Source organism: Haemorhous mexicanus, chromosome 23 (genome assembly GCF_027477595.1).
Source record: "Haemorhous mexicanus isolate bHaeMex1 chromosome 23, bHaeMex1.pri, whole genome shotgun sequence".
Lineage (NCBI taxonomy): Eukaryota > Metazoa > Chordata > Aves > Passeriformes > Fringillidae > Haemorhous > Haemorhous mexicanus.
In genome coordinates, this window is record NC_082363.1 from 1,268,706 (window position 1) to 1,291,521 (window position 22,816).

Here is a 22,816-nt window from a genome sequence, read left to right on the forward strand (position 1 = left end):
CCAAAGCCTGAGGGTCTGGGTTGTGGTAGGTGAGCAGGGCTGTCATCCCAAAGGCATAGCCACTGATGCAGGATGTCACCTCAGACGCAATGAGGGGCAGCTGGGAGAGGGTCACCCGGTTAATCAGCCCTGGCATCTTCCTGGGGAGCTCTGGGTGATGGTGAGGAGCTGGAGAGAGAAAGGTGAGAATGGATGTGGAGCCCCAAGTGCCCAAAATGTTTGCATGGCTCTGCCACCTCATTCTGAAGCCCTGAGTGACCTGGGACAGGATGAGACCTGGGTTTGATGACTGCAGTGATGGGGATGAAGCAAGACCCCAATGGGAAGACACAAGGCAAACCTTTGCCCCAAATCCCCACTGGCACAAGGGAGGAGGTTGAGATGAAACTTCCCTGGCTGGGGACAGACAGCCCTGGAGGTGCATAGTCCCCACCTCCCACACTGCTGGAATTTGAGCAGTACAGGTTAACATCTTTTTCTGTCCCTTTTTCTCCTCATTATTCTCCAAACCAACAACTTTCTCCGGGATAAGACTATGATCATGAGTTTTCCTTCCCCCTGGGGAAGGAAGAGTAGGCAGGCAGAGCCATACACGCTCCTGCCCTCCCATGCCCTTGCCCATCCTCATCCTTGCTGATTACAGGGAAGTGCCTTTGCTCTGCTGTCCTGCATCTCCAGATCCTTCCTGCACAGGCTGACTCATCCCTCCCTGTGCTCAGCCGACACATTCAGATGCAAAGTGACTCCTCTATGCCAATTACATTCCAACTCTTTTCCCTAAGCAGGTTTTCCTCCATTACAGCTCCTCTCCCCCAGGCCTCAGGGTTTTAAAGAAGACTTTTCAGGTGGATTTTAGGGCCCCAACCTGCTCCCACAGGGAACCAGGAGAAGTTGCTAGGCAGCAGTTCTCCCTGGCTGGCTCTGCAATGCTTCATGCCGTGATTTACGAGGCCCAGGAGAAGCCAGCAGCACTGAAATACATCCATTTCTCATTCCTGCTTTATTAAAGCCCACCTTTATATGCAAATGCCACAGAAGACATCAAGGCCACAAGCTCGATGAGTGCTCGGGCAGGAAAACGGTGCTCAGAAAATACAAAGGGAGAGCCAGGGAGAGCAAGAAGGGCTGTCCAGGATGGGGGAGAGCAGCCGGGGAAACTGAGCACAGGAAACAGCAGCGAAGATGATGATGGAGGGCAGTAATCCCAAGGCACGCCCCTGAATCCCGGCCAAAAACCTTAAATTCCGGATTTAATCCACCCTTCCTTCCAGCACAAATGCTGCTCACGCCAGGAGCTGCCCAGGGAGGTTGGAGATGCATCCATGGGGATGCAACCCCCACAGTCAGGAGATGGATGGAGTCCCACCTGAGCCAGGGGAGGCCATCCCACACCAGGATGCTCCAAGCCATGCCAACAGGGACTGGGAAGGCAGGAGCTGGCAAGGGTTCACCTGCCACAGGGAGAGACAGTGAAGGTCCCCTCACTTCAATATGTGGCAGAGGCCATGAAGGTATTGGGAAGTGATTAAATGCCAGGTGAGGGAGGAAGGAGGGAGAATGATTTTACCTTAGGGAAGAATTAATAACGGGAAGAAGCTCTCTAACAGCTTGGCACAACAGGAATTCATCACAGGACTGCCAGAGGGGTGAATTTGGGCTCCAGGAGCATAACTTCAGCTTGGAACTGGGGACTTAGTACAGAGCCATGGGTGAGATCCATGCCCCTCACATCTCCTGCACTCATGGAAGATTGGGAACCTAGCTCCCATGGAAACCACTTGCCAGCAGGGATTTCTGCATCAGCTGGGCCAGAAGAAGCACTAAGGGACCCTTTGTGAGATGCACAGCCCTGTGCCATGTCCTGTTTAATCCAGCCAGGAAAGTTGCACCACTCCTGCAGCTCAGAGGTGGCTCAGAGGAGCCTGGCTCTCTCATCAGCTCTCACTGCTGTGCCAGCCAAAAAATCGGCCCCACAAGGACAGGGAGGGCTCAGAGGGCTCTTCCTGGCAAAAACTCTTTGATAGGGGATGCTGCCAGCAGAGCCATGGGGCTGCTTCACACAGCTTGTGTCACCAACGCCATCAAGTGACTGCAGCATGGAAAGGGAGAGCAGCAGAAAGGCTGGAGTGAGGGAGAGCAGTGGGAAGGCTGGAATCTCACCCCTGTGCCACCCAGGAGCTCGGCACTGGCCCCTTGCCTGCTCCCCATCCTGCCTTTGCTGCTCTGGGATGTGCACTCAGTCTCTGTTAAGGCCACGGGGCCTGGACTCTCAGGATGGGACCTGGCAGGACCCTGCATCCCAAAAAAATTACCAACAGCTTAACGCTGCACAGGGTACCCCTAGACACACCCAGTCCTCAGTATGTCCCCTCACTGCCACCAAACATGTCCTGCCTCCTGCACACAGCAGGCATGGGGCCATCCCACAGAGCTGGCCAGGTGCCTCCCGACCTCGCATCTGGCATCCCAGGAAAAAGGGAAACCACTGAGGGTTGCTACTTTCAGCCCTCAAAATACACCTGTAATCCCATCAGCTAGGGAGTACCTCAGGGCTGGGGACAGACATTGTCCCTTGGCCAGCTGTGCTCTGGACCTGGCACACTAGGCTGCTACTGGATCGATCTTTTTTCCCCCCCCTTCCTTTCCATGACAATCCACTGATCTTCCTGGCCACAGAGGGGAAGGAGACACGGAAGTGTGATCATCCCACTGCAGGCAATACCCTCGGCCAAACCCTGTGTCCGACTGACAGGGAAGGCACTGCTGCAGCTGCGACGTCCCGGTGATGCGCAGGGAGCGCAGGGCTGTGAGCCGGAGCACAGGCTCCAGCCCCTCACAGGGCTGCAGCGTCTGTCCCAGCACTCCCGAGAGGCTGGAGCTGGATTTTATGGAATGGGAAAAGGTGTTAACGTGCCTGAAAAACGGGGGTGGGGACTGAAGCACTGCTTGGAGCTTTCTGGGTGGCCGTCTGTGTCTCTAAGCACTAATGAGCCCTCAAAAAATCTGTCTGAGCACGTGGAGTAAAGGCAGGGGCAGAGTAATGCTCTTCCGAGGTGTATTTTCATGCATTGAAAAGGAAAATAGGCAAAACTGTGAGCACACAGCCTGGCTTCTGGCAGGACCCGACTCCCAGGAGTGGGATGGGGTCCCAGCTGTACCACACCACAGGATCTGCGGCATCCACAGCTGACAACAGGATAGGGAGAGTCAAAGCAGGACCTGGGATAAAACCCGACACAGCTCCACCCAGCCCTGCTGCCTGAAGGGCAGAAATCAGTGGCAGCTCGGCTGCTTCTGCCCCCCAGGACAGGAAGGCTGCCGTGTCAAGCCCAGCCCTGGTGTCACACCTTGCATCAGACGCATTTTTGAGCAGCTGAATCACTGCCCCGCCCTGCTGTAAACCCGACAGGCCACAAGCGCCTTCCCTTGAAGATCTCGCCTCCACGTCCGAGCTAGACCTGGGGCACATCCTCACTGCTCAGAGGACGCCTGGTTTTCTGCAGCTGGGTAAAATATTCATTCCACGTCGTCTGTCTCAATCAACACTGACATCCAGTGGCTCGCTGGGATGACGACAGCCGGAGCGCCCTGTGGAGATGTGCAGGTGGACAGAGCTGGCCAAGGATGCCTGTTGCACCACAGCCTCCCATCAGCATTCCAGGGCAATCTCCACGGGGAAACAAACTCCCTCCTGTTTGCAAATCCAAGACAGGAGAAGCCTTGCACTTCCCAAACTTTCAGGGCTCTCAAGTAGAGTCACCCTTGGGAATTTTCCCTGGTTTTCAGGAGCAGCAAGGCTCAGGGAGCTGCTGAGGGACCCCTGACTTCACCTACCTGACCCACATCACTGCAGGTCATGACTAAGACATGCAGGAGCCCTCCAGCTGCTTTCTCCCAAAGCACAAGGCTCAAACCTGGCCAGGAAACTGGGATCAATGCCCTAAATATCTCTAGGAAGAGGAGGAAATGGGGTTTGAAAGAGCACCCATAGCACACTGTCCTATCTGAAAGAGCCATGGATCCACCATGGCAGACCTGTGAGATACTCTCAGCAAAAGCTACAGGAACTATACTTCCATCTCCAGCCTCCCCTTGCCTCAAGTTGCAAGTGGACTATCCCATTTAATGGAAAACCAGGAAAATGGCCACTGCATCCCCAAAGGATGACAACAAGGGCCCCCACTGCCACAGCAGTGACAAGGATTGCTGGTCCCAAGGACACCATGAGGCCTCAGATATGGAAACTGGGGAAAGGCTGGGAAGCAACTTCTCCTGCCAGAGCCCAGTGGAAGCAGCCAGGTCCTCCTTCCTGAGGTGACACAGTGCCATGCTGGGCCATGACTGACAGCCCTGGCAGAGATAGACTTTGGGGATTGTCAGCCATAACCCTGGCAAGTATCTTGGACCATCAGTCTGGCCCCAGAGTTGGGTGTCACAGACTTGGATTCCTGTCCCAAGCCCCTTCCTAGAGCTGTTAATCACACATTTCTGACACAAGGGTTAGTTAACCCCCACCTTGCTGGGCTCACAGCTGGGGGGAAGATCCCCAGCCTGAGCCAGAGGGGGTGTTGGCCCAGACACCCCTCAGCTAGGCTAAACCTACCAGGCAGCCTGCTTCCTGCTTGGGGGGCATCCAGATCGAAGGAGACACACAGGGTCCCCAGGAGCAGCACAGCCCTTCTCCATCCACCCCTGACCTGCTCTGCCCCAGCCAATGTGGTGGATTCCAGCCAGGTCTCAGTGTTTTGACCCTTACTGGGGGGATCAGCCCCCCTCCCCCTGCCAAGGTCACTCCTCTTTCCCCAAACAGTGTGTCCACATATGGGTTATCCCACTTGGCTGCCCAGGACAGCAACAGCCCATCACCCCCAGCATCATCCCCCCATCCATTCCCTGTCCTCTGCCTGCACAGAGATGGACACAGTCACTACTGAAGTCTGTACAATTTTTGGGGAGGGATGGGATGTTCCAGGATTCACCATCCAGCTGGGAAAAAGCAAGGCTGGGAAGCAGCAGCTTGCAAAGTGTGGGCTTGTGCCTGCACAAATATTATGACAGGGATCTCTTCAGTGAGCAGCTTTGTGCTGGGATTGTGCACAGCCTTGGGAAGTGACACACACACACCCCCCTCACACCCACCCCTGCGGAGCTAAAAAGGTGCAGGAGCAACTGGAGAGTAGCCACTGCTTTTCTTACCTTTCCTGGGAGAGAGGAGGAGAAGGAAGAAAGGGATGGGGGGGTTGGAGCAACTTCATCCAGTCTTCCAGCCCCTCTGCGGCTGGGCTGGGGAGGGCAGGAGGAGCAGGAGGAATCCCGAAAGCGACAGGCACGGCTGCGGAGCGCTGTCTCTGGAAGACAGGGAGAGAGGGAGATGAGGAGAGAGGGAAAGGGAGGGAGAGAGGGAGAGGAGCAAGCGCCGGGGTTAGGGGTGGGGGAGCGCTGCACCACCAGCCACCTCAGCAACCGGTGGCTTCACCCCCCGGACCCTCCCCACCGGGCAGCGGGGCTGGGGGAAACCAGGGAGTCCCAGGGGGGCGAGGAAGGGTCTTACCGAACGGGCTGCAGCAACATGTGCTCCGGCGGGGAGGCTCTGCCCGGAGCCGGGAGGGTGTCTGGCTCCCCTGGGATGGGGGGCTTCTGGATCCCCAGGGTGGGTCTCTCGCCCCCACCGCTGACTCAAGGTGTCCGGAGCTGTCTGGGTGACCATCACCATCATCACCCAGTGGAGCCATTTGTTTTGTCAGGGAGGTAACCATGACAATCCCCTCGAACACCCTGGCGGTTCCCCCTCCCCTCGGCTCCCCTCCTGAGCCCGGGGGCTACGGGGGAGAGAATGGGCGAGGGGCGAAGTCCATCCGGGCGGAGGAGATGCCCCTGAGCTGGGCAGGCTGGTGGAAAAAAGAGGCTGAAACTCCCCTTACCCATTCCCACGATTTATCTCCCCGGGATTTTCCGCAGCAGCTGCCGGGAGGGGAAGAACCCACCGCATTCACCTTTGTCATCCCCTTTCTCTTTCAAAGGTAGGAAAGCACCCTCAAGCCCCCCAAAATCAGGATGCATCACTGCTCACTGGCCTCCTCTGCAGCCCTAGGCTGGATCTCTCTTCTAACCTTGCTGTTGCCCCCATTCCCATCTCAGCTCCTGTACCCTCTCCTCCCCAGCAACACCCAAGCCCCTCAACCACAGCCCCCACCCATGGGGGTCTAGAAGGACCCTCCCCACAGGAGCAATGCTGTCACTGAGGGATGACTCTGATGCAATACTGTCCCTGCCCTGAGCAACTTACACTTAAACCCAGGAAAAACAACTTGTAGAAAGGGGAAACTGAGGCAACTGGGGGGGACACAGACTTGGACATTGCCCCAAAGCAGAGCTGGACACCAAGCCTGGATCAGAGCACACCGAGGGTAAAGCTCCTCTTTCTCCCCCTGGTCTCCAAGGACACATCTACGCTGTAGGAACAGGGGGACCAGACATGTGACACCCCTAATAACCCATCGTCTTCCCCAAGAATAATGTGTTTTAGAGGAAATGGCAAGAAACTCCACAAACAAATGCCTGTCCAATAATTTTTTCTTAAGCCCAGCTCCCAGGGCTGACTTCAGCCCTGACCCTCCAGAATTTATGGCTCTTGCCAGACAAATAAGTCAGCCATGGAAAAATGCAGGTCCCGTGTTCCCAGTGCCTGTAAACGTTTGTTTACAGGGCTTGTGGCTTCTGGGAAGAAAATAACATATGCCAGGAGAAATCCTGGGATTCAAACCAACAAACGTGGTAGCACCAGGGTATTTGTTTAGAAGATAAAGCAGCATCTGACATGGTGGATGAGGCAAGTGTGAGACCTCAGGAAGACACACATGGAGTTGTTTGGGGGGGAATTAATATTTAGCGCTGATGCTGAAACTGCATTACCACAGTGATCAAAAGTGCTGCCCAGAACAGCTCACAGGGGCCTCCAGCTGGTGTTTGTTCCTCTCATCTTCTCCAGGCTGGCTTTGCCCAGGACACCCCACCATGGATGAGGGCCAGCAGTGGGGAATGGGATGGGTACAAATGAGGCAAAACCGGGGAGGGGACAAGCTAAAAGTAGCATTTGAGGTCACTCTAAGTGCCATCTTGAAGCTTGTGGCTTTACCCACCTGGGGCCGGGCAACAGCAGCACCTCTAACCACCACAGAGGAAGATTTTCAGTCCTGGTTCATGCCTGGGTGGATTCTGGGACTGGCCAAGCACGGGACAGGTTTTCCAGGCTTATTACCCAGCTCACTCAAGTGTTCAAGTGGGGTGCTCTTGTGCTGGGAGATTCAGATGGGCTCAAAAGTTACAAAAAAAAAAAAAAAAGAAAAAAAAAAGAAAAAAAAAAAGAAAAAAAAAACCAAAAAAACCCAAAACCACCACCACTACCACCAAAAAAAAAAAAAAAAAAAAACCAGAAAAAAACAATACTAAACCAAATCTCCTGCTGGATGGACAGCAACGAGCACTTCCCATAATCTCCATGTGTGCTCTGTATGTAAATGCCATTTCCCTCAGCCTGGAATGCTCTTAAGAAACAAATAATCACTCTGTGGGGAGAATGTGATGATTAAAAAGTGATGACACAGGGCTGGGCAGGGATTGCCTCCTCCGCCTCCTCACCTTTCTCCTCATTCTTTTCCTCCTTTTCTTCTTCCTCTTCCTCCTCTTTGCAGCACGTTTGTGTGTGGGCAAGGAAGACTCTGACCTGTTTGGGGTGTAAGGAGAAGAGGTAATTTCATTGGAATTTCACCATTCAATCTCCACCATTGTGAGCTCTCTCATTCCACACAGCCAAAGTCTGCTGGTTTAAATAAATAAGCATTTATTTAAACGAATCTGAATATTTATCTCATGTTGAAATGAATAAATATGTAATTGTATGACAGCAGAGTCTCCAGCAAAATCAAGGACCCTGCATGGAACAGGAAACCCACACCTCCAGGAGCCCATCCCTGCTCTGGAGACTGAGGAGAAAAGTCCTTCCTCGTGGACAGAACAGAGAAACACCCAGCGCAGTCACACCTCACTGACAGGCTGCACAGCCCTGAAAATCCCAAGGAATGATTGCAGCCAAGGTCAAGGAGCAGAAGGGAGGCATTGGAAGGATCTGCCCCCAGCCAATGTTGCCTGATCACAGTTGTCTTCTTCTCAGTACCTCTGTTTTCCCCTCTCTAAAATGGGACTAGTCCCAATTAAATGTGTTTATGGGAGGTGTGTCTGCAAAAAAACATTAAACTGGAAGCATGAGCCTGTCAGCCTCTGGGATTTCCCACATTCATCTTTATTTTTACGCTAATTAACTAATTAATGTCTCAGAGTTGCCTTTGGCTGCCTGCTCTGTTCCCATTGAAAATCTCCCTGCGTTCAGCTCCAGTGTTCAGCATCCTCCTGTTGCCATGGAAAAAAACGCTATGATGTCCCCTCCACAAATACAGCTTCAAATACAGACCCCAAAATTCACGAGTGGGGCTGGGGAAGGATCCCCACAGATTGAGGGACATAGGGCTACCACCTCCACGCAGAAAACTGAATTAGATGGAAAAATATCAGATGATAATATTTGATAATACAGGGTTTAGTTTTAAGGAAAAAACCAACCATGGTTGGTGTGAAGAGAGCAGCACTGAAGGGTCCTGCCCCGCCTGGGATAAGATTTCTCAGCACAGAAAGAACAGTTCAGTTGGAAGTTTTAGGCTGTGGGAACAAATGAAGTGTCTCCATTAAAGTGGAGGGGGAGTATTGAGTCAGGGAAATAATCCTTGGTTTGGGAACTTGTGGCTGATGCCTGCAGGCTTGGTCATTTTAGTAGTTCTGCTGCATGGAATAAAAACACAAATTCAGACCATCCTTGAAAGCTGCTCTATCAAACAAGGTTCAAGGAAGGGAATAGCAGCCCAGCAAAGAAATCCCACAGGCTCTTCCCACACTTCTTTCAAGTTCTACTTTCCCTTTTACTCTTCTTTATTCCAGGACCTTCAAAGAACAGGTTTGATACCAAGTCTAAGCTGCTCCTGCCCTACAGCAAGAGACAGGACGGAAATTACTCTTGCAGCTCCTGTCACTTCTAGACCTCCATGACTCATTCTCCAACCTTGTTTTCACCTCCACCCCTGTTCCACAGACCTCTGTGGAGCTGCAGTTCCCTCACAAATGTCACAGTGTCTGTGTGATTTTCCCCCAGCCCTGGCTCCCAAAGGGACTCCTTTCTATGGTAAACAGAAGCTGCAGCCTCACACCAGATGGCACGGCAGGGCCTGACCCCCAGCCCAAAACCAGACAGGGGGAACAGCCCCAGCCCCACTCCACATGGAAGGCCTGACCCCCAGGGATGGCTACGTCACACAGGGGACTGAGCCCCACATCATGTGAGACACGGGCTGACACCCAGATCATAGCAGGGTCCTGATCTCAGCCCCACAGCATTCAGGGCACCAGGCCCCTGACCACAGTGCTCATGTCCCCTGTATGTCAACATACAGGGGACATGAGCACCCAGCCCCACACTGCACAGGGCTCAGAGCCCCACAGGGCACACAGGGCTCACAGCCCCACACTGCACAGGGCTCACAGCCCCACAGGGCACACAGGGCTCAGAGCCCCACAGGGCACAGGGCTCAGAGACCCACATGGCACACAGCCCCACAACCCCACACTGCACAGGGCTCACAGCCCCACAGGGCTCACAGGGCTCACAGCCCCACACTGCACAGGGCTCACAGACCCACAGGGCTCACAGACCCACAGGGCTCACAGGGCTCACAGCCCCACACTGCACAGGGCTCACAGCCCCACACTGCACAGGGCTCACAGACCCACAGGGCTCACAGCCCCACAGGGCACACAGGGCTCACAGCCCCACACTGCACAGGGCTCACAGGGCTCACAGCCCCACACTGCACAGGGCTCACAGCCCCACAGGGCTCACAGGGCTCACAGCCCCACACTGCACAGGGCTCACAGCCCCACAGGGCTCACAGGGCTCACAGCCCCACACTGCACAGGGCTCACAGACCCACAGGGCTCACAGCCCCACAGGGCACACAGGGCTCACAGCCCCACAGAGCTCACAGCCCCACTACCGCACACGGGGCACACAGAGCTCACAGCCCCACACTCCACACAGGGCTCACAGCCCTACAAGGCACACAGGGCTCACAGCCCACACAGGACACACAGGGCTCACAGCCCCACAGACTCACAGCCTCAGCCCACACAGAGTCAGTCACAGCCTCACCCCACCCCGTGTCCACCTCTCCCCACCTCAGACCCTCGATGTCACTCCTCATCCCCCGTCCCCTCTCCCCTCCGCTCCCGGAACGCGCTGCCCCCGGAACGCCGGTGCGCGGCCGCGGTTCGCGGGTCCGGGCGGTGTCGGGGCGGTGTCGCGGGCGCGCAGGCGCCGCTCCCGCCCGGCGCCATCGCGGCTGCTGCGGCCACCCCGGGCCGGCCATGGCCACCGACTCGTGGGCCCTGGCCGTGGACGAGCAGGAGGCGGCGGCCGAGTCGGTGAGTGCGCGCTGGGGCCCGCGGGGGCTCGGGATGGCCCGGCCCGGTCCAGCGGCGCGGGGTCCCCCGGGCCGCGCGGCCCACGCCGCCTCCTCACAGAAAACAGCGATCGCAGAAACCCTTTCTCGCCCCATTTTCTGCCACGGGGGCAGGGAGGGCCCGGGGTATCCGATTATCCCTGGGCCTGGGTTCTTCCTTTGTAAGCAAAACCCCCAATTTATTTATTTACTTACTTGTTTACCATCATTTTTAAAATTTCTTCGCCTTCATCCATTTTTTGCGTATCCAAAGGGCAAAGACGTCCCTGCGGTCCCCCTCACCCTCCATCCAGACACTGCACCGCTTCAGGCACTCACCCAGCCTCAGCTCTGTCTTCCAGCATCCAAAAAAATTCCTCTTTCTCTCATATTTTTTAATGAAAAGATGTAACTTTGTACCTCAGAAAAATTGTTTTCTGTTTTTTCTGTGCTTGGATGCAGAACACTCACTGAGGATGTGGGGAAGACCCTCGGGGCTGCTTTCCCTGCACATTTCAGGTGTGAAACAAACTCATCCTGGGGCAGCTTGTGCCGGCCAGGACAAGGCACAGTTCCCGTTTCCATCCTGGAATGCTGATTTTCTCCCATTTTCCATCAGCAGAGTTACTGGGGAGTGGAGGCTACAGGACAAAAAACAACCCCTTCCCTGTGTTGTCATTACAGTTTAAAAAACTTGTATTTCCGTTAAAACTCCTGCTTAGAAATAGTTGTATTAAAACTCTTGAAATCAAGTTCTTCTTTTGTCTTCATCCCTTCCAGCTGAGCAGGGTTTGTGCAATACTTGATAAATCCAAAGCTCACGTTTTCCTGGCTGGAATTAAAATATAGGGAGCTATATTTGAATTTCTCTGATTTTGTGTTTTTCCTCATTTCTAGTTGAGCACTTTACACCTGAAGGATGAAAAAACCAAACCAGATGCCAATGGTGAGTTCCAGCTGCTCAGATGGGCTTGGAAAGGGGGCAGTGTTTCCCTGTGGGGGTTCAGTGCACTGCTGCCAAAGTAAATTCCTGATAAATCATGAGATTCCAGAAGAGCTGAGATTAAACAGCAGCACAGACTAAATATTTTGGTTTCTCAGGGAGCTGTGTAAGCAAAATCTTTTGGCATGGTTGCTAAACTGCACTTGGAGCTGATGCTTGGGTTTCCTCTGCACAGCAGTGGAGCAGGGCAGTTCTCCTCAGGAAAATGAGCTTTTTGTAGCTTTTCCCAGGATGTTCCAAAGCTCTGGGGGTGTGGGCTGCCCCCGAGGCCTGAGCTCACCTGTGCCCCCCAACCTGCTCCCATTCAGGTGCCGTTGTCAAGGCAGATGACAATGTGGAGAAGACAGAGGATGAGGAGAAGGGTAAGTGTCTTCCCCAAAAAAGTTTTGGCAAGAAAATTAATTTAATTTCATTATAATTATATTGATTTAATATATACTTAAAGTAAGTCTGCCTTATGTCTCAGGACCGCTGATCTTGTATCCTGCCCCAAGGACTTAATTGTAAGACATGTCCTTCCTCCATAACACTTTTAAAGGCATTGTGTCCTGTAATAACTTGGGAGACTACTGTATTAGAGTGGAGAGAAATAAGGGGATAGCAGTATTTTCAAGGCAGGACTGGATACAGGAGCAGTTGGATAACCTGGAGCTGGGATTGCTGTAGCAACCAACAAGTTGCGTTTATGCAGTGGCTGCTCAGAGGTGGGTGAAGGCTCACGTTCTTTTAGAAGGTGGTTTTAGGAAACAGATTTAGTAGCAAAACCCCAAAGTGCAGCAGTTTAACCTCATTTAGATCTCTCTTATCCTCAACCCTTGTGTTTCAGCTCTGAAATCTTTTAAAGTACCATTTATCCTCAAACCTTCCTTAAAAAGAAAACCCTGGGAGGTGTCTGTCCACATGTCAGAGTGAGGGTTGAGGAGGCCTTACCCTGTCCCAGGTAGATGCTAAGCTGAAAGAATCTTAATAAGCAGACATCTGGATGTGTTAAAGTCCCCCTTAGAACAGTGCTCATTTGATTTGTCTTCCTGGGTATTAAATGGGGGAATCTCTGGGATCTCTCAATGTCTCATCCAGGAGGTTTGGGCTCTTCAAGCCATTACACTCTAATGAAGAATTTCAGTATTTGGATGGATTTTGTCCCTTTTAAGTGGCTCAGGAGTTCAGTGGGAGTGAGGCCTGGAACAGGCTGTGACTGATGGATTCATGTTTTCCACCTCCTTTCCCAGAGGACAGAGCTGCCCAGTCCTTGCTGAACAAGCTGATCCGCAGTAACCTGGTTGACACCACAAATCAGGTGGAGGTGCTGCAGAGGGACCCCACATCACCCCTCTACTCTGTCAAGTCTTTCGAGGAGCTGCGCCTGTAAGTGCCTGCTGGGATGAGCCAGAGCCTTCTCTGCATGGAGCTGTCACATCCTGGGATCAGATATATTAAATTGGCTTCCTTATAACTGGATTTTTCAGTTTGTCGTGTCATGGGGAGCCTTATTTGTAACCTCTGAGAGAGAGAAGTTTTGCTATAACTGCCAGAGCAGATGTGAGTTTGGAGCCCATCAGGTAGTCGGAACCTCTCATGTCCTGAAAAATTCCCTGGTGGCATAGGAGATACCATGTAAAAGTACATGGGTTTGTGTATCAAGTTACTGCCAGCCTGTCATTAATAAGTGAGTGTATCATTTGTATTATTTAAATGCAAGGAGAGTTGGTTTATCTGGGTGCCTGGTGGGGGGTTTCCATCTGAAACAACAGCAGTGGACAGCACAAAGGGAACAGCTTATCTTTTCCAGCAGCACTGTATTTATGTACTGGAGACACCAGTATTTTCTGACTTCCTTGCCTTTGAAAACCTCTACCATTGCAGCTTTCAAGGGATGATAACTGTTTAAGGCATGGTTGATGGATATATGTACTAATGTGCTGAAGAGTGCTTCCTGTTGGGATTGTTGTTCTTGTGTTGATCTCAGGTTTGTTGCTCTACAAGCTCTGCAGCAAAATGGGAGCTAAAGAGCCTTTTCCCCATGAAATGCCAGGAGGTTTTGCTTTGTTAGTGTTTGTGGTTGAATGTCTCTAAAAAGAAGCTGAGGTCCTGCAGTGCCTGTTAGACTAATTCATTCCTGTGTTTCAAAAGGCAAACAATCCCAGGGAGTTAATGGCAGGGACAGCCAGCCTAATTGAGTCTTCATTTTGTTATGACTCGGGGTATCCTTGGCAACTGGTGCAGAGTTGGGATTTGTCTGTCCTTGCTTGGAGCAGCACAAGGTTACGTTTTCAAAGAGCTTTTGTTCCAGCCATCGTTGGAAAGTAATACAGGATTTTTGCAAAATTATGTTGTGTTGAATGGGGAGTTACTGCAGTGGGAAATGTGGGCAGGAGACCTGTAACCTGCTTGGAAAGGAGAGCCCTTCTGACAGCACTCACAGCATCCAGGGAGCGCTTGGGGGTCATCAGCTGAGAATTTCCAAAACCATAACCCAGATTTAGGTTGTTCTGGGGTCTCCTTGTCTACACAAGTGTCTGTTGAGAGTAGAAAGCTCCCTGGAGAGAAAGCAGCAGATTAGAGTTTGCTGGCCAGTGTCACCACACAGTTCTGGGTGTGAGGGCTGGCTTGCAGCCACAGAGCACAAGGTGTAGCCACAGCAAACTGAGCTAATTATGTCATTTACCTGAGCCAGCATCACTCAGCTGTAGTACAGAATCCACACGACTTGCTGAAGTCCTTGTAAGGATCTCATGATCCCATCACCCTGTTCCTCATGCTTTGTCCCACGTTTGAGTCATCGAGGAGTGATAATTTTGGCACCAAGATTAGGCATGGCTGAGGAAATGGGACTGGCCTGAAGGACAGGATTGACACTTTCTGCTCTGTGATTCCTGGATTGTCTGAAAAGCTGCCTTGGAACAAGCAGTGCTGGCCTTAGACACAGGCTTTGCCCTCAAGCTGGGACAGGCAGGCTGACTTATTAAATCCAGGGGTTTTTGCAAAGCTCCCTGTCTAGACTTCTTGCTGTCACTTATGGTTCCAGATGCTGACCACAGTTGTTTCATGGGTGGAATTATAGCAGGGACAGCTCTAGGATGTCTTCTCAAGGGTTTTTCTCACCTTTTTGTACACAAATGAAAACTAAATGGACTTAAATAGGTCATGATATAAAAATTTCTCTTTTCAGGAAACCACAGCTCTTGCAAGGAGTCTATGCCATGGGCTTCAACAGACCATCTAAGATCCAAGAGAATGCCCTGCCCATGATGCTTGCTGAACCGTATGTACACATTCTTCCTACTCCCTACCAGAATAGAAGGATTTGAAAGGTTCGGTGTGCTGCTCCTGAGTTTTGGGTGGGAGGAGGGTGATAGAGAAACTCTCAGGGTATGGAGAAAGGGTTCCCATGTCTCAGTGTTTCTGTGGTTATTAACTATGTGACAGCAGCCCTGAATTTGTCCTTTTCCTGGGGCTGGTACTGAGCATGCAGTGCTGTGGGGTTTGGGAGGTTGTTGCCATTTTTCTCATTAGTTTGGGAAGAAATAATACAAAATGGCTCAGAAATCCTGGATGGGTAGGAGTAGTTGAGGTGCTGATTTTCCTCTCCACAACTCTGAGCTGGAACATGTGAGGTAGTGAGACACTGGGGAAGACGTGTGAAATGGGAAATTATTGAGAGAAAACCACAGCTCTCCTTCCAAATCTCCATAATTGAGAAGCGTCAACGGAGAGTGTTGGGCAGGAAGAAATTCCTGCCCCATGGAGCGTAGCTGGTCAGGTTGGCCATCGATCCAGAGCAGGTGTAAATGTGACAGGATTCAGGTGCCACCATGGTGCTTCACCCTCTGAGCTGTGCCTGCTGTACCCCCAGCCCGCAGAACCTCATCGCGCAGTCACAGTCTGGTACCGGCAAGACAGCCGCCTTCGTCCTGGCCATGCTCAGCAGGGTTGAGCCTGGGAACAAGTATCCACAGGTAAACTGGGATGTTGCTGTTTCAGGGCATCTCGTGCCATCTAGTAAGGAACCTGAGCTGCTTGGGAGGCCTTCACATTTAAATTCATGGCTTGATGGAGCCATGGTGTTATTTCTTTAAACTGCTTACAGGAGGTGGAGGTTTGGGGATTTATCAAAATGCCTTCAGTGCAAAAGATGTGGATTTTGCTCAAAGCTTGTTCTTGTCAGTCCTTCCCATGCATCACACAGGATGCCATTGCTCTGTGAGTGTGTGAGGGTGAGATAATACAGATGTTATAATTCACACTATCACAACCAGAAGCTAACTATTTCTTAATTACTATACATTATAAACATTTCTTAGCTTATCAGCTTTTATCACACCATACTACAAATACCTTTAAACTAATCATCTAAAATTACCCCTCATAAGTCTTACTACAATATATCTTTCATAGTTCTGTTTCTCCAAAACATCTGCTCTTATTTATAAAATCATTTTTTAAAACTTGTTTCTCATTCCATTTCTCTCTCAACAATGTTTATCCTATTTTATAACATTTTTAAGTCAACATTTCTTATCTCAAAGTTTACATACAAATGTATACTATGTGAACCTTCTATCAAACTTTGAGAATTTTCTACAAATCCATTTCCCTCATGTGAGGAGTTAAATCTTTCTGGGAGGACTTAAATCAGAGAAATAGTGCAGGCTGAAGGGGGTTTGGTTAGTGGCTTTAGGGTGGAAGAGAAGGTAACTGTGACAGCAGAGCAGACAATGCTTGGAGAGGGACTTTTTAAATCAGATTTCCTCATGAGATGGTTGAGAAACTGTTCAGCCACTTGCATATTTGTCTTGAAGAAAACTTCAACAAGGGTTTTAAAAAGTAAGTGTGATAGTGTTGCCCTGGATGTTGATCACCTCACTCATTATCCTTCTGTTCCTCCAGTGTTTGTGCCTTTCCCCAACATACGAGCTGGCACTTCAAACAGGAAAAGTGATTGAACAGATGGGAAACTTTTACCCGGAGCTGAAACTTGCATATGCTGTCCGAGGCAACAAATGTGAGTAAGGGGAAACACCACAAACAGGAATGAGGGAATGATGCTCCTCATGCGCACCAGAGCAGTCAGGTGGTGAAATAGCTCGGTCAGAGAGGGCCGAAACATTTCCCTGTCTGCAGAGCCACCCTAGAGCAGCCCTTCCTTCTGTCTCGGCAGTGGAGAGAGGGCAGAAGATCTCGGAGCAGATCGTAATCGGCACACCCGGCACCGTGCTGGACTGGTGTTCCAAACTGAAATTCATAGATCCCAAGAAGATCAAGGTGTTCGTGTTGGATGAGGCAGATGTGATGATTGCCACCCAGGGCCACCAGGACCAGAGCATCCGCATTCAGAGGTACAGAAGGACACAGGGACAGCGGGGCTGCAGTCGGGACCGGTGTCCTCACCAGTGAAGCAACAAGATTGAAATGACAGATTAGTTCTAATCCAGGGGGTTCATAGGGGCACACTGTCAGGGGATGACAAGCAGTTTCACACAGAATCACATAGAATTACTGGGTTGGAACAGACCTACAAGATCATCAAGTCCAACCCAGCCCCAACACCTCAACTAAACCCTGGAACCCAGTGCCACATGCAGGCTTTTTTTAAACACATCCAAGGATGGTGACTCCACCACCTCCCCAGGCAGACCATTCCAGAACTTTATCACTCTTTGCATAATAAACTTTTTCCTCATATCCACCCCGTATTTCCTTGGTGCAGCTTAAGGCTGTGTCCTCTGGTTCTGTCAGTTCCTGGAGAAAGAGACCAACCCCCACCTGACTACAACTACCCTTCAGGAAGTTAAGGTCACCCCTGAGTCTCCTTTTCTCCAGGCTGAACACCTCCAGTTCCCTCAGTGGTTCCTCACAGGGTTTGTGTTCCCAGCCCCTCTCCAGCCTCGTTGCCTCCTCTGGATGTGCTCCAGCATCTCAACGTCCTTCCCAAACTAAGGGCCCAGAACTGGACACAGTGCTCAAGGTGTGGCCTCACCAGTGCCAAGTACAGGGGCAGAATGACCTCCCTGCTCCTGCTGGCCACACCATTCCTGATCCAGTTGGTCTTCTTGGCTACCTTACAGAATAAAAATCCTGTCCTGGAGCAGGGTTTATTCCTCTTTAAGAAGGTAAGTCTGGATGCCTGTGATCCATGAGGGAGTGATCATGGGTTGGTAAGATTGGTTTTAGTCTTTCCAGCCAATGAAATAACTGGTTCCAGGGTTATGGTTTTCCTTTGCCTGTAGCATGAATTCCATCAGGATATCAGGAGAAGATAGTGTTGTGTGGGAACCCTCCTTATTTCTCTTTCAGAATGCTCCCCAGGGACTGCCAGATGCTCCTGTTTTCAGCCACTTTTGAGGATTCTGTGTGGAGGTTTGCTCAAAAAGTTGTTCCTGACCCAAACATTATCAAACTGAAGCGCGAGGAGGAGACCCTGGACACCATCAAGCAGTATTATGTCCTGTGCAATAACAGAGATGAGAAGTTCCGGGCTCTCTGTAACATCTATGGGGCCATCACCATTGCCCAGGCCATGATCTTCTGCCATGTGAGTGCTTCCAGGGAGTGTTAGTCCTAGTGTCCCCCTCAGAGTCTGCAAGTGCTAAAACCAAGCCAGACACGGTTTTCAGAAGGGAACTGAGAACAAAATTGCCCTTTTTGGCTTCTCTGGCTCCATCTTTGAGTAAAATCCTGAAAGCCACATTAGCACTGGCTGGTTTGATTCCCTGGGTTTGTCCATCCAAGAGACAACACTGGACTTTTTTATTTCTGAATGGTCACTGTTATCCCTGAAGTCTTGTGAAGCAAAGATCAGAGTAATGCACATTATTCCAAAACTCTGAACTGAAGAGGAAGAAAAAGTGGGGTTAGAAAATGGATGAAAATAAGGCATAATGAGGGATTGGGAAGTCTTTTGCTTCTCTAGCTGATACAGTGCTGTTCCTGGACTTCATTTCCCTCAGGTAATTGAGGATACACCTCTGGGGTCTCACTATGAATCATACTGAGACTTGGTTTTCTTTTTCTGGAAGCTGCCATAATCATTTTTAGGGGAAAATGAGTGCTGACAGCACCAAACAGCCAGGCAAAGTGAGCTCAGAGAGGGTGAAGGTGTTTGGAATTTGCTGCAGCAGTTTGCTTTTACGCTGTCTCAATTGGAGCTCAAAAAACTGTTTAATTCAAGGCTGTGCAGAGCCTCTGTGGGATTTCACAACTACATTCAGGTCTGACCCTGCCATTTTCCAAGCTGAATAGTTGTGGTTTTGTGACAAGTTTCATGGGTTTTCAGTGTACACATGTAGTGTCAGTCTCCAATAGAGTGAAATCCAAGCAGCAGAGCACAAAGAAAACATGTGTTATTAATCAGGGGCTCCTGTGGTGGCTGAGGTGTGTTGTCCTCCTTCTGATACAGTTTGCAAGGGAGACAAAAACTGAGCAGCCACAGAGCTTCCAGTGGGCCCCCAGAGAGGTTCATTGTCACTTTCCAGCATTAGAACCCCATCTCAAATGTGGGGCTGGCTGTGTGTTGCAGACTCGGAAGACAGCGGGGTGGCTGGCGGCGGAGCTCTCCAGGGAGGGCCATCAGGTGGCCTTGCTCAGCGGGGAGATGATGGTGGAGCAGAGAGCGGCCGTCATCGAGCGCTTCCGGGAGGGCAAGGAGAAGGTGCTGGTGACCACAAACGTCTGTGCCAGAGGTAGGATATGGAGGAGTGGGGTCAGGTGATGCTCTTGGTGATGTCCTAGGAGGAATGGGGGCCAGGTGATGCTCTAGGATTTTAGCTTTTGTATGTTTCATGTATTTGTGACCCTGCAGCTCTTTGGTGTGTAACTCCAAACTCCACAGGCAGTGCCAGCTGCTGTTCTCCAGTTTTGGGCAGACACAGCAATTTCTCTCCAGCCTGGCAATCAAGGAGACCTCACTGCCTCAGGCCCCAGAGATTAAACAAAAGGGAGCTGGAGGGAGCCAACCTGGGGTAAATGACTTCATTACCTGGAGCTGTAATTAGAGCATTAACCCCCAATATGCAAATGAATCAAACTTAGAAAAGAGTAAAAACCTGTGACCCATAGTCCATTTTTGGGTGTAGCCTCTGGCGGGCTTTGTCTGCCCGAAATGTACCTAAAGGCCCTTCAGTAAATACACCCACTTTTTATTCCTTTTTTTTTGTCTGGCCTCTGTTTTTAGGTAGCCCAAAAAGGCTACACAGGGAGGGCTGGAAGCAGAACTTCTTAAGATAACACATACCCCTGGCCAGCTCACAGGAGGAATTCACATCCTCAGGTGTTCCAGTTGGGAGAAATTGGTGTCCTTACACTGTGTGTCTGTGGGCAAACACAGGATTGCTTGTTGGCTTCCTGCTGCTGGAGATGGAAGAGTCCGTCCTGTGAGAGTCTGGCACCAAGCCTGCCTTGTGTGCTGACATTCAGGGTTTGCAGTGAACGTGTGCCCAAGTATGGAATACTGAAAACCAGTGAAATCCAGTTCACTACCCCAGTAGCAATTTCTGGTGTAATTTGACATCCTGGAACAGTTAAGACAGGATCGTACTTGGAAAAAAAACAAATGATCTTCAGAGCTTTGCAAGGAAGAAGAGAGTTTCTGAAATACTTAAGTGCTGGTAGAATTTCCCGAATATTTAAGTGCCTTTGGCTGTTTCAGTGGGACTCTACCCTAAGAGCTCAATAGTTTTTATTTCCACCCCATGAGGATATTGTGGAAAAGCTCCATTTCAGAGTGTGAGGAGGCTGTTCCTGCTGCAGAAAGACGTAAGTGAAGTTGTGTAACCTGATGCTCTCTTTTTGTCAGGGATTGATGTAGAGCAGGTCTCTGTTGTTATCAATTTTGACCTGCCTGTGGACAAGGATGGCAATCCAGACAACGAGACCTACCTGCACCGCATCGGCCGCACCGGCCGCTTCGGCAAGCGAGGGCTGGCCATTAACATGGTGGACAGCAAGCACAGCATGAATATTCTCAACAGAATCCAGGAACATTTCAGTACGTACCCTCAGGCTTTCTCCTTCCTCCAAGCTGTTGAATCACTGCAGAATTTGACTTGTTGGATGCTGAGCAGGTCTCAGGGTGTTTGTTGAGCCTTAAACAGGTGGCAGAGGAGCACAGCAGGAGTGTTTGGTGTAGCATCACTTGGGATTGTGACCTGCTGCCTCAGACAGGAGCAGAATAAATCAGGCTGTGTTTGCTGTCCTTGAAGTGGATGTTCCAGGGGTGGGTAGCACTGGAGTACCCAGATGGGCCTTTGATAAAAGGAAATAGTTTTAATTTGTATTTTTAAAACCTGAATGAACATTCCCTGGTAAACCAGAACTCCGGTCCAGCTGAGGAGAGCAGCGCTCCTTTCTGTGCTCAGTGTTATGAAATCTGACCTATTTCTCTTTTTTCCCAGACAAAAAGATAAACAAATTGGATACTGATGACTTGGATGAAATTGAGAAGATAAATAACTGAAATAGCTGCTGGAACTGGTATGTGCCCTCCTGTGGAAGCTCTCCCACTACAATTGGATCAGCGTTTGGATTGGCACAGCCTCTTGGCTCGTCCCGAAAAGGACTCTTCAAGATATGAGTACACAAAAATTACCTCATGTTCAAAATTGCAGTTGGACTTCAAATTGTGCAACTATGGGGAGGAAGAGGAAATGTTTACAGAAGCTTTTAACATTTCTTAGTTTAGCCTTAAAATGGGATGATCTTTGGAATTCTGAGAAATACACTTGCCAGAAGAGAGGCAATAGGGAATACCTAAAATTTTAAAAGGAAAAAAAAAACATTATTATCTTTAATTGGAATAATGGGCAGCATTAACCTGATCAGTTTAAATTCAACAGCTGAATATATAATGGACATAAGGAAAGAAAAAAAAAAAAAAAAAAAAAAAAAAAAAAAAAACCCTAAAAACCCCAAACAAGGCAGCTGGTTTTTGGCTAAATACTTAACTTGTACAAACTAGGATGTCATTCTCTTTGGCGCTCCCCTGAGCTCTTTAAGACTCATTTCTGGCTTTCTGATGGATTTGCCCTGCTTTTCCTTCCATAAATTGTCCTGAGGATGTCTCCAGTAGCTCCTACTCGCAAACACAGGTGCCGTGTCGCTTTGCTGGGCAGTATTTTCTTTTCCTTTGTCCTGGATTTGTTGGGATGGCCGCTCTCTGTGACATGGGTGGTGGTGACAGTACAGAAGTTCATCCCAAGTGTTTAAGCTAGCTACGGTGTGTGTGGGGGGGGGGGGGGGGGTTGGGAGGGGCAGTATGAAGGGAACTGTACTAATGGATTGCCTGATTAAATTCACCTCTGTGAATGAAATTCACCATGTGATTAAATGCACCATGCTGTGAAGCTCAGCATGGGTAATGTACAGAGCTGTTGGGCTTCACCCATCAGATACAGGATTAAAAGAACAAACAAATCATGATAGCCTGGATTGACCAAAAAAATGTACCCTTAGTACACCAAATTTACCTGTTGCAGTACCTTTCAGTACCAGAGTTTTGAGTCAAATTGCTCAGCCAAATTGCAGGTGGGAGGTGCTCCATAGTGCAAAATAGGTTGTTGGTTCCTGCCCCGGGGTGTTCCATGGAGAAGGAAGGATTCACAGCTCCTGGAGAAGGAAGAATGACGCCTCCTGTGTGTTGAGATCACTCTTGTGAAAACAGCTGGACACTCTGGGCTGTTCCCCCAGCCCAGTCTCCAGGAGAAGGAGGCTCCTGAACCAGAACTTAGGGTGCACAGCTCTTTGTTGGGGGGAAATGGGACATGCATGAGCAGCCATGGGCCTGCTACTCAGCGTGGGAATCATGTCAAAACAAATGTATAAATTGTAAATTTAAACTGAATTGTTTTCTTTGCAATTTTGGCCATCATATTCTGTTCAAAGACAGGAATATGGATCCTTTTACCAAGTAAAAAAAGGCTCATTTAAAATGTACCTAAAATTTTAGGAAATTGTGCACCCTTTTATCAATTTGTATAAAGGCTTTAGTGAAGAAAAAAAAAACAGCTTAAAATTAAACTTTTTGTATTCTGGGGTGTATCTATTTTTATTCTGTTGGAATCCTATTTAAAGTGGCAGGTGAGTGAGTGCTTGCGTGTGGAGTGGAAGACTTGATTTAATCACCTACTTTCCTAGTACAGTTGAATGACCTGGTGACAGCAGAGTATTGGGTTGAATTGTCATGGAAGCTGCTGCTGGTCCTGTGTGCTGTTTCTAATGTACTTTTAATTGGAATTAAAGAACACATACTGAACAATCACTTTGCTGACTTCTTGCTTGA

The 22,816-nt window shown here is 50.1% G+C and overlaps 1 protein-coding gene and 2 long non-coding RNA genes across 4 annotated transcripts; 1 reads left to right on the plus strand and 2 right to left on the minus strand.

Moving 5' to 3' along the window:
- Positions 1-2: 2 nt before the first annotated feature.
- Positions 3-7,291, minus strand: LOC132337808 (uncharacterized). Of its 2 annotated transcripts, none has more exons than XR_009489271.1 (3): positions 5,552-7,291; positions 5,197-5,348; positions 3-168 (listed from the first exon to the last, which is right to left on the minus strand). It is a non-coding gene; the product is annotated as an uncharacterized LOC132337808 (long non-coding RNA). The 2 variants fall into 2 exon arrangements; XR_009489270.1 differs by lacking the exon at positions 3-168 and adding an exon at positions 982-3,588.
- Positions 7,292-7,661: 370 nt separating this feature from the next.
- Positions 7,662-10,400, minus strand: LOC132337732 (uncharacterized). The gene is made up of 2 exons (XR_009489262.1): positions 10,279-10,400; positions 7,662-7,723 (listed from the first exon to the last, which is right to left on the minus strand). It is a non-coding gene; the product is annotated as an uncharacterized LOC132337732 (long non-coding RNA).
- LOC132337724 (ATP-dependent RNA helicase DDX19B) lies at positions 10,388-22,795 on the plus strand. The gene is made up of 12 exons (XM_059866526.1): positions 10,388-10,524; positions 11,439-11,487; positions 11,853-11,906; positions 12,774-12,909; positions 14,714-14,806; positions 15,398-15,500; positions 16,432-16,546; positions 16,703-16,880; positions 17,839-18,076; positions 19,061-19,223; positions 20,336-20,527; positions 20,934-22,795. The coding sequence occupies exons 1-12, from the start codon at positions 10,468-10,470 to the stop codon at positions 20,993-20,995; spliced, it is 1,440 nt and encodes a 479-aa protein (XP_059722509.1). The 5' UTR covers positions 10,388-10,467; the 3' UTR covers positions 20,996-22,795.
- The last annotated feature ends 21 nt before the right edge of the window (positions 22,796-22,816 follow it).

Excerpts from the sequence above, each read along its gene's own strand:
- LOC132337724 (XM_059866526.1), top strand. The coding sequence starts at position 10,468 with ATGGCCACCGACTCGTGGGCCCTGGCCGTGGACGAGCAGGAGGCGGCG. Across the intron at positions 11,907-12,773 it reads GACAGAGGATGAGGAGAAGG|AGGACAGAGCTGCCCAGTCC; the intron begins GTAAGTGTCTTC and ends CTCCTTTCCCAG. Across the intron at positions 12,910-14,713 it reads TCTTTCGAGGAGCTGCGCCT|GAAACCACAGCTCTTGCAAG; the intron begins GTAAGTGCCTGC and ends TTCTCTTTTCAG.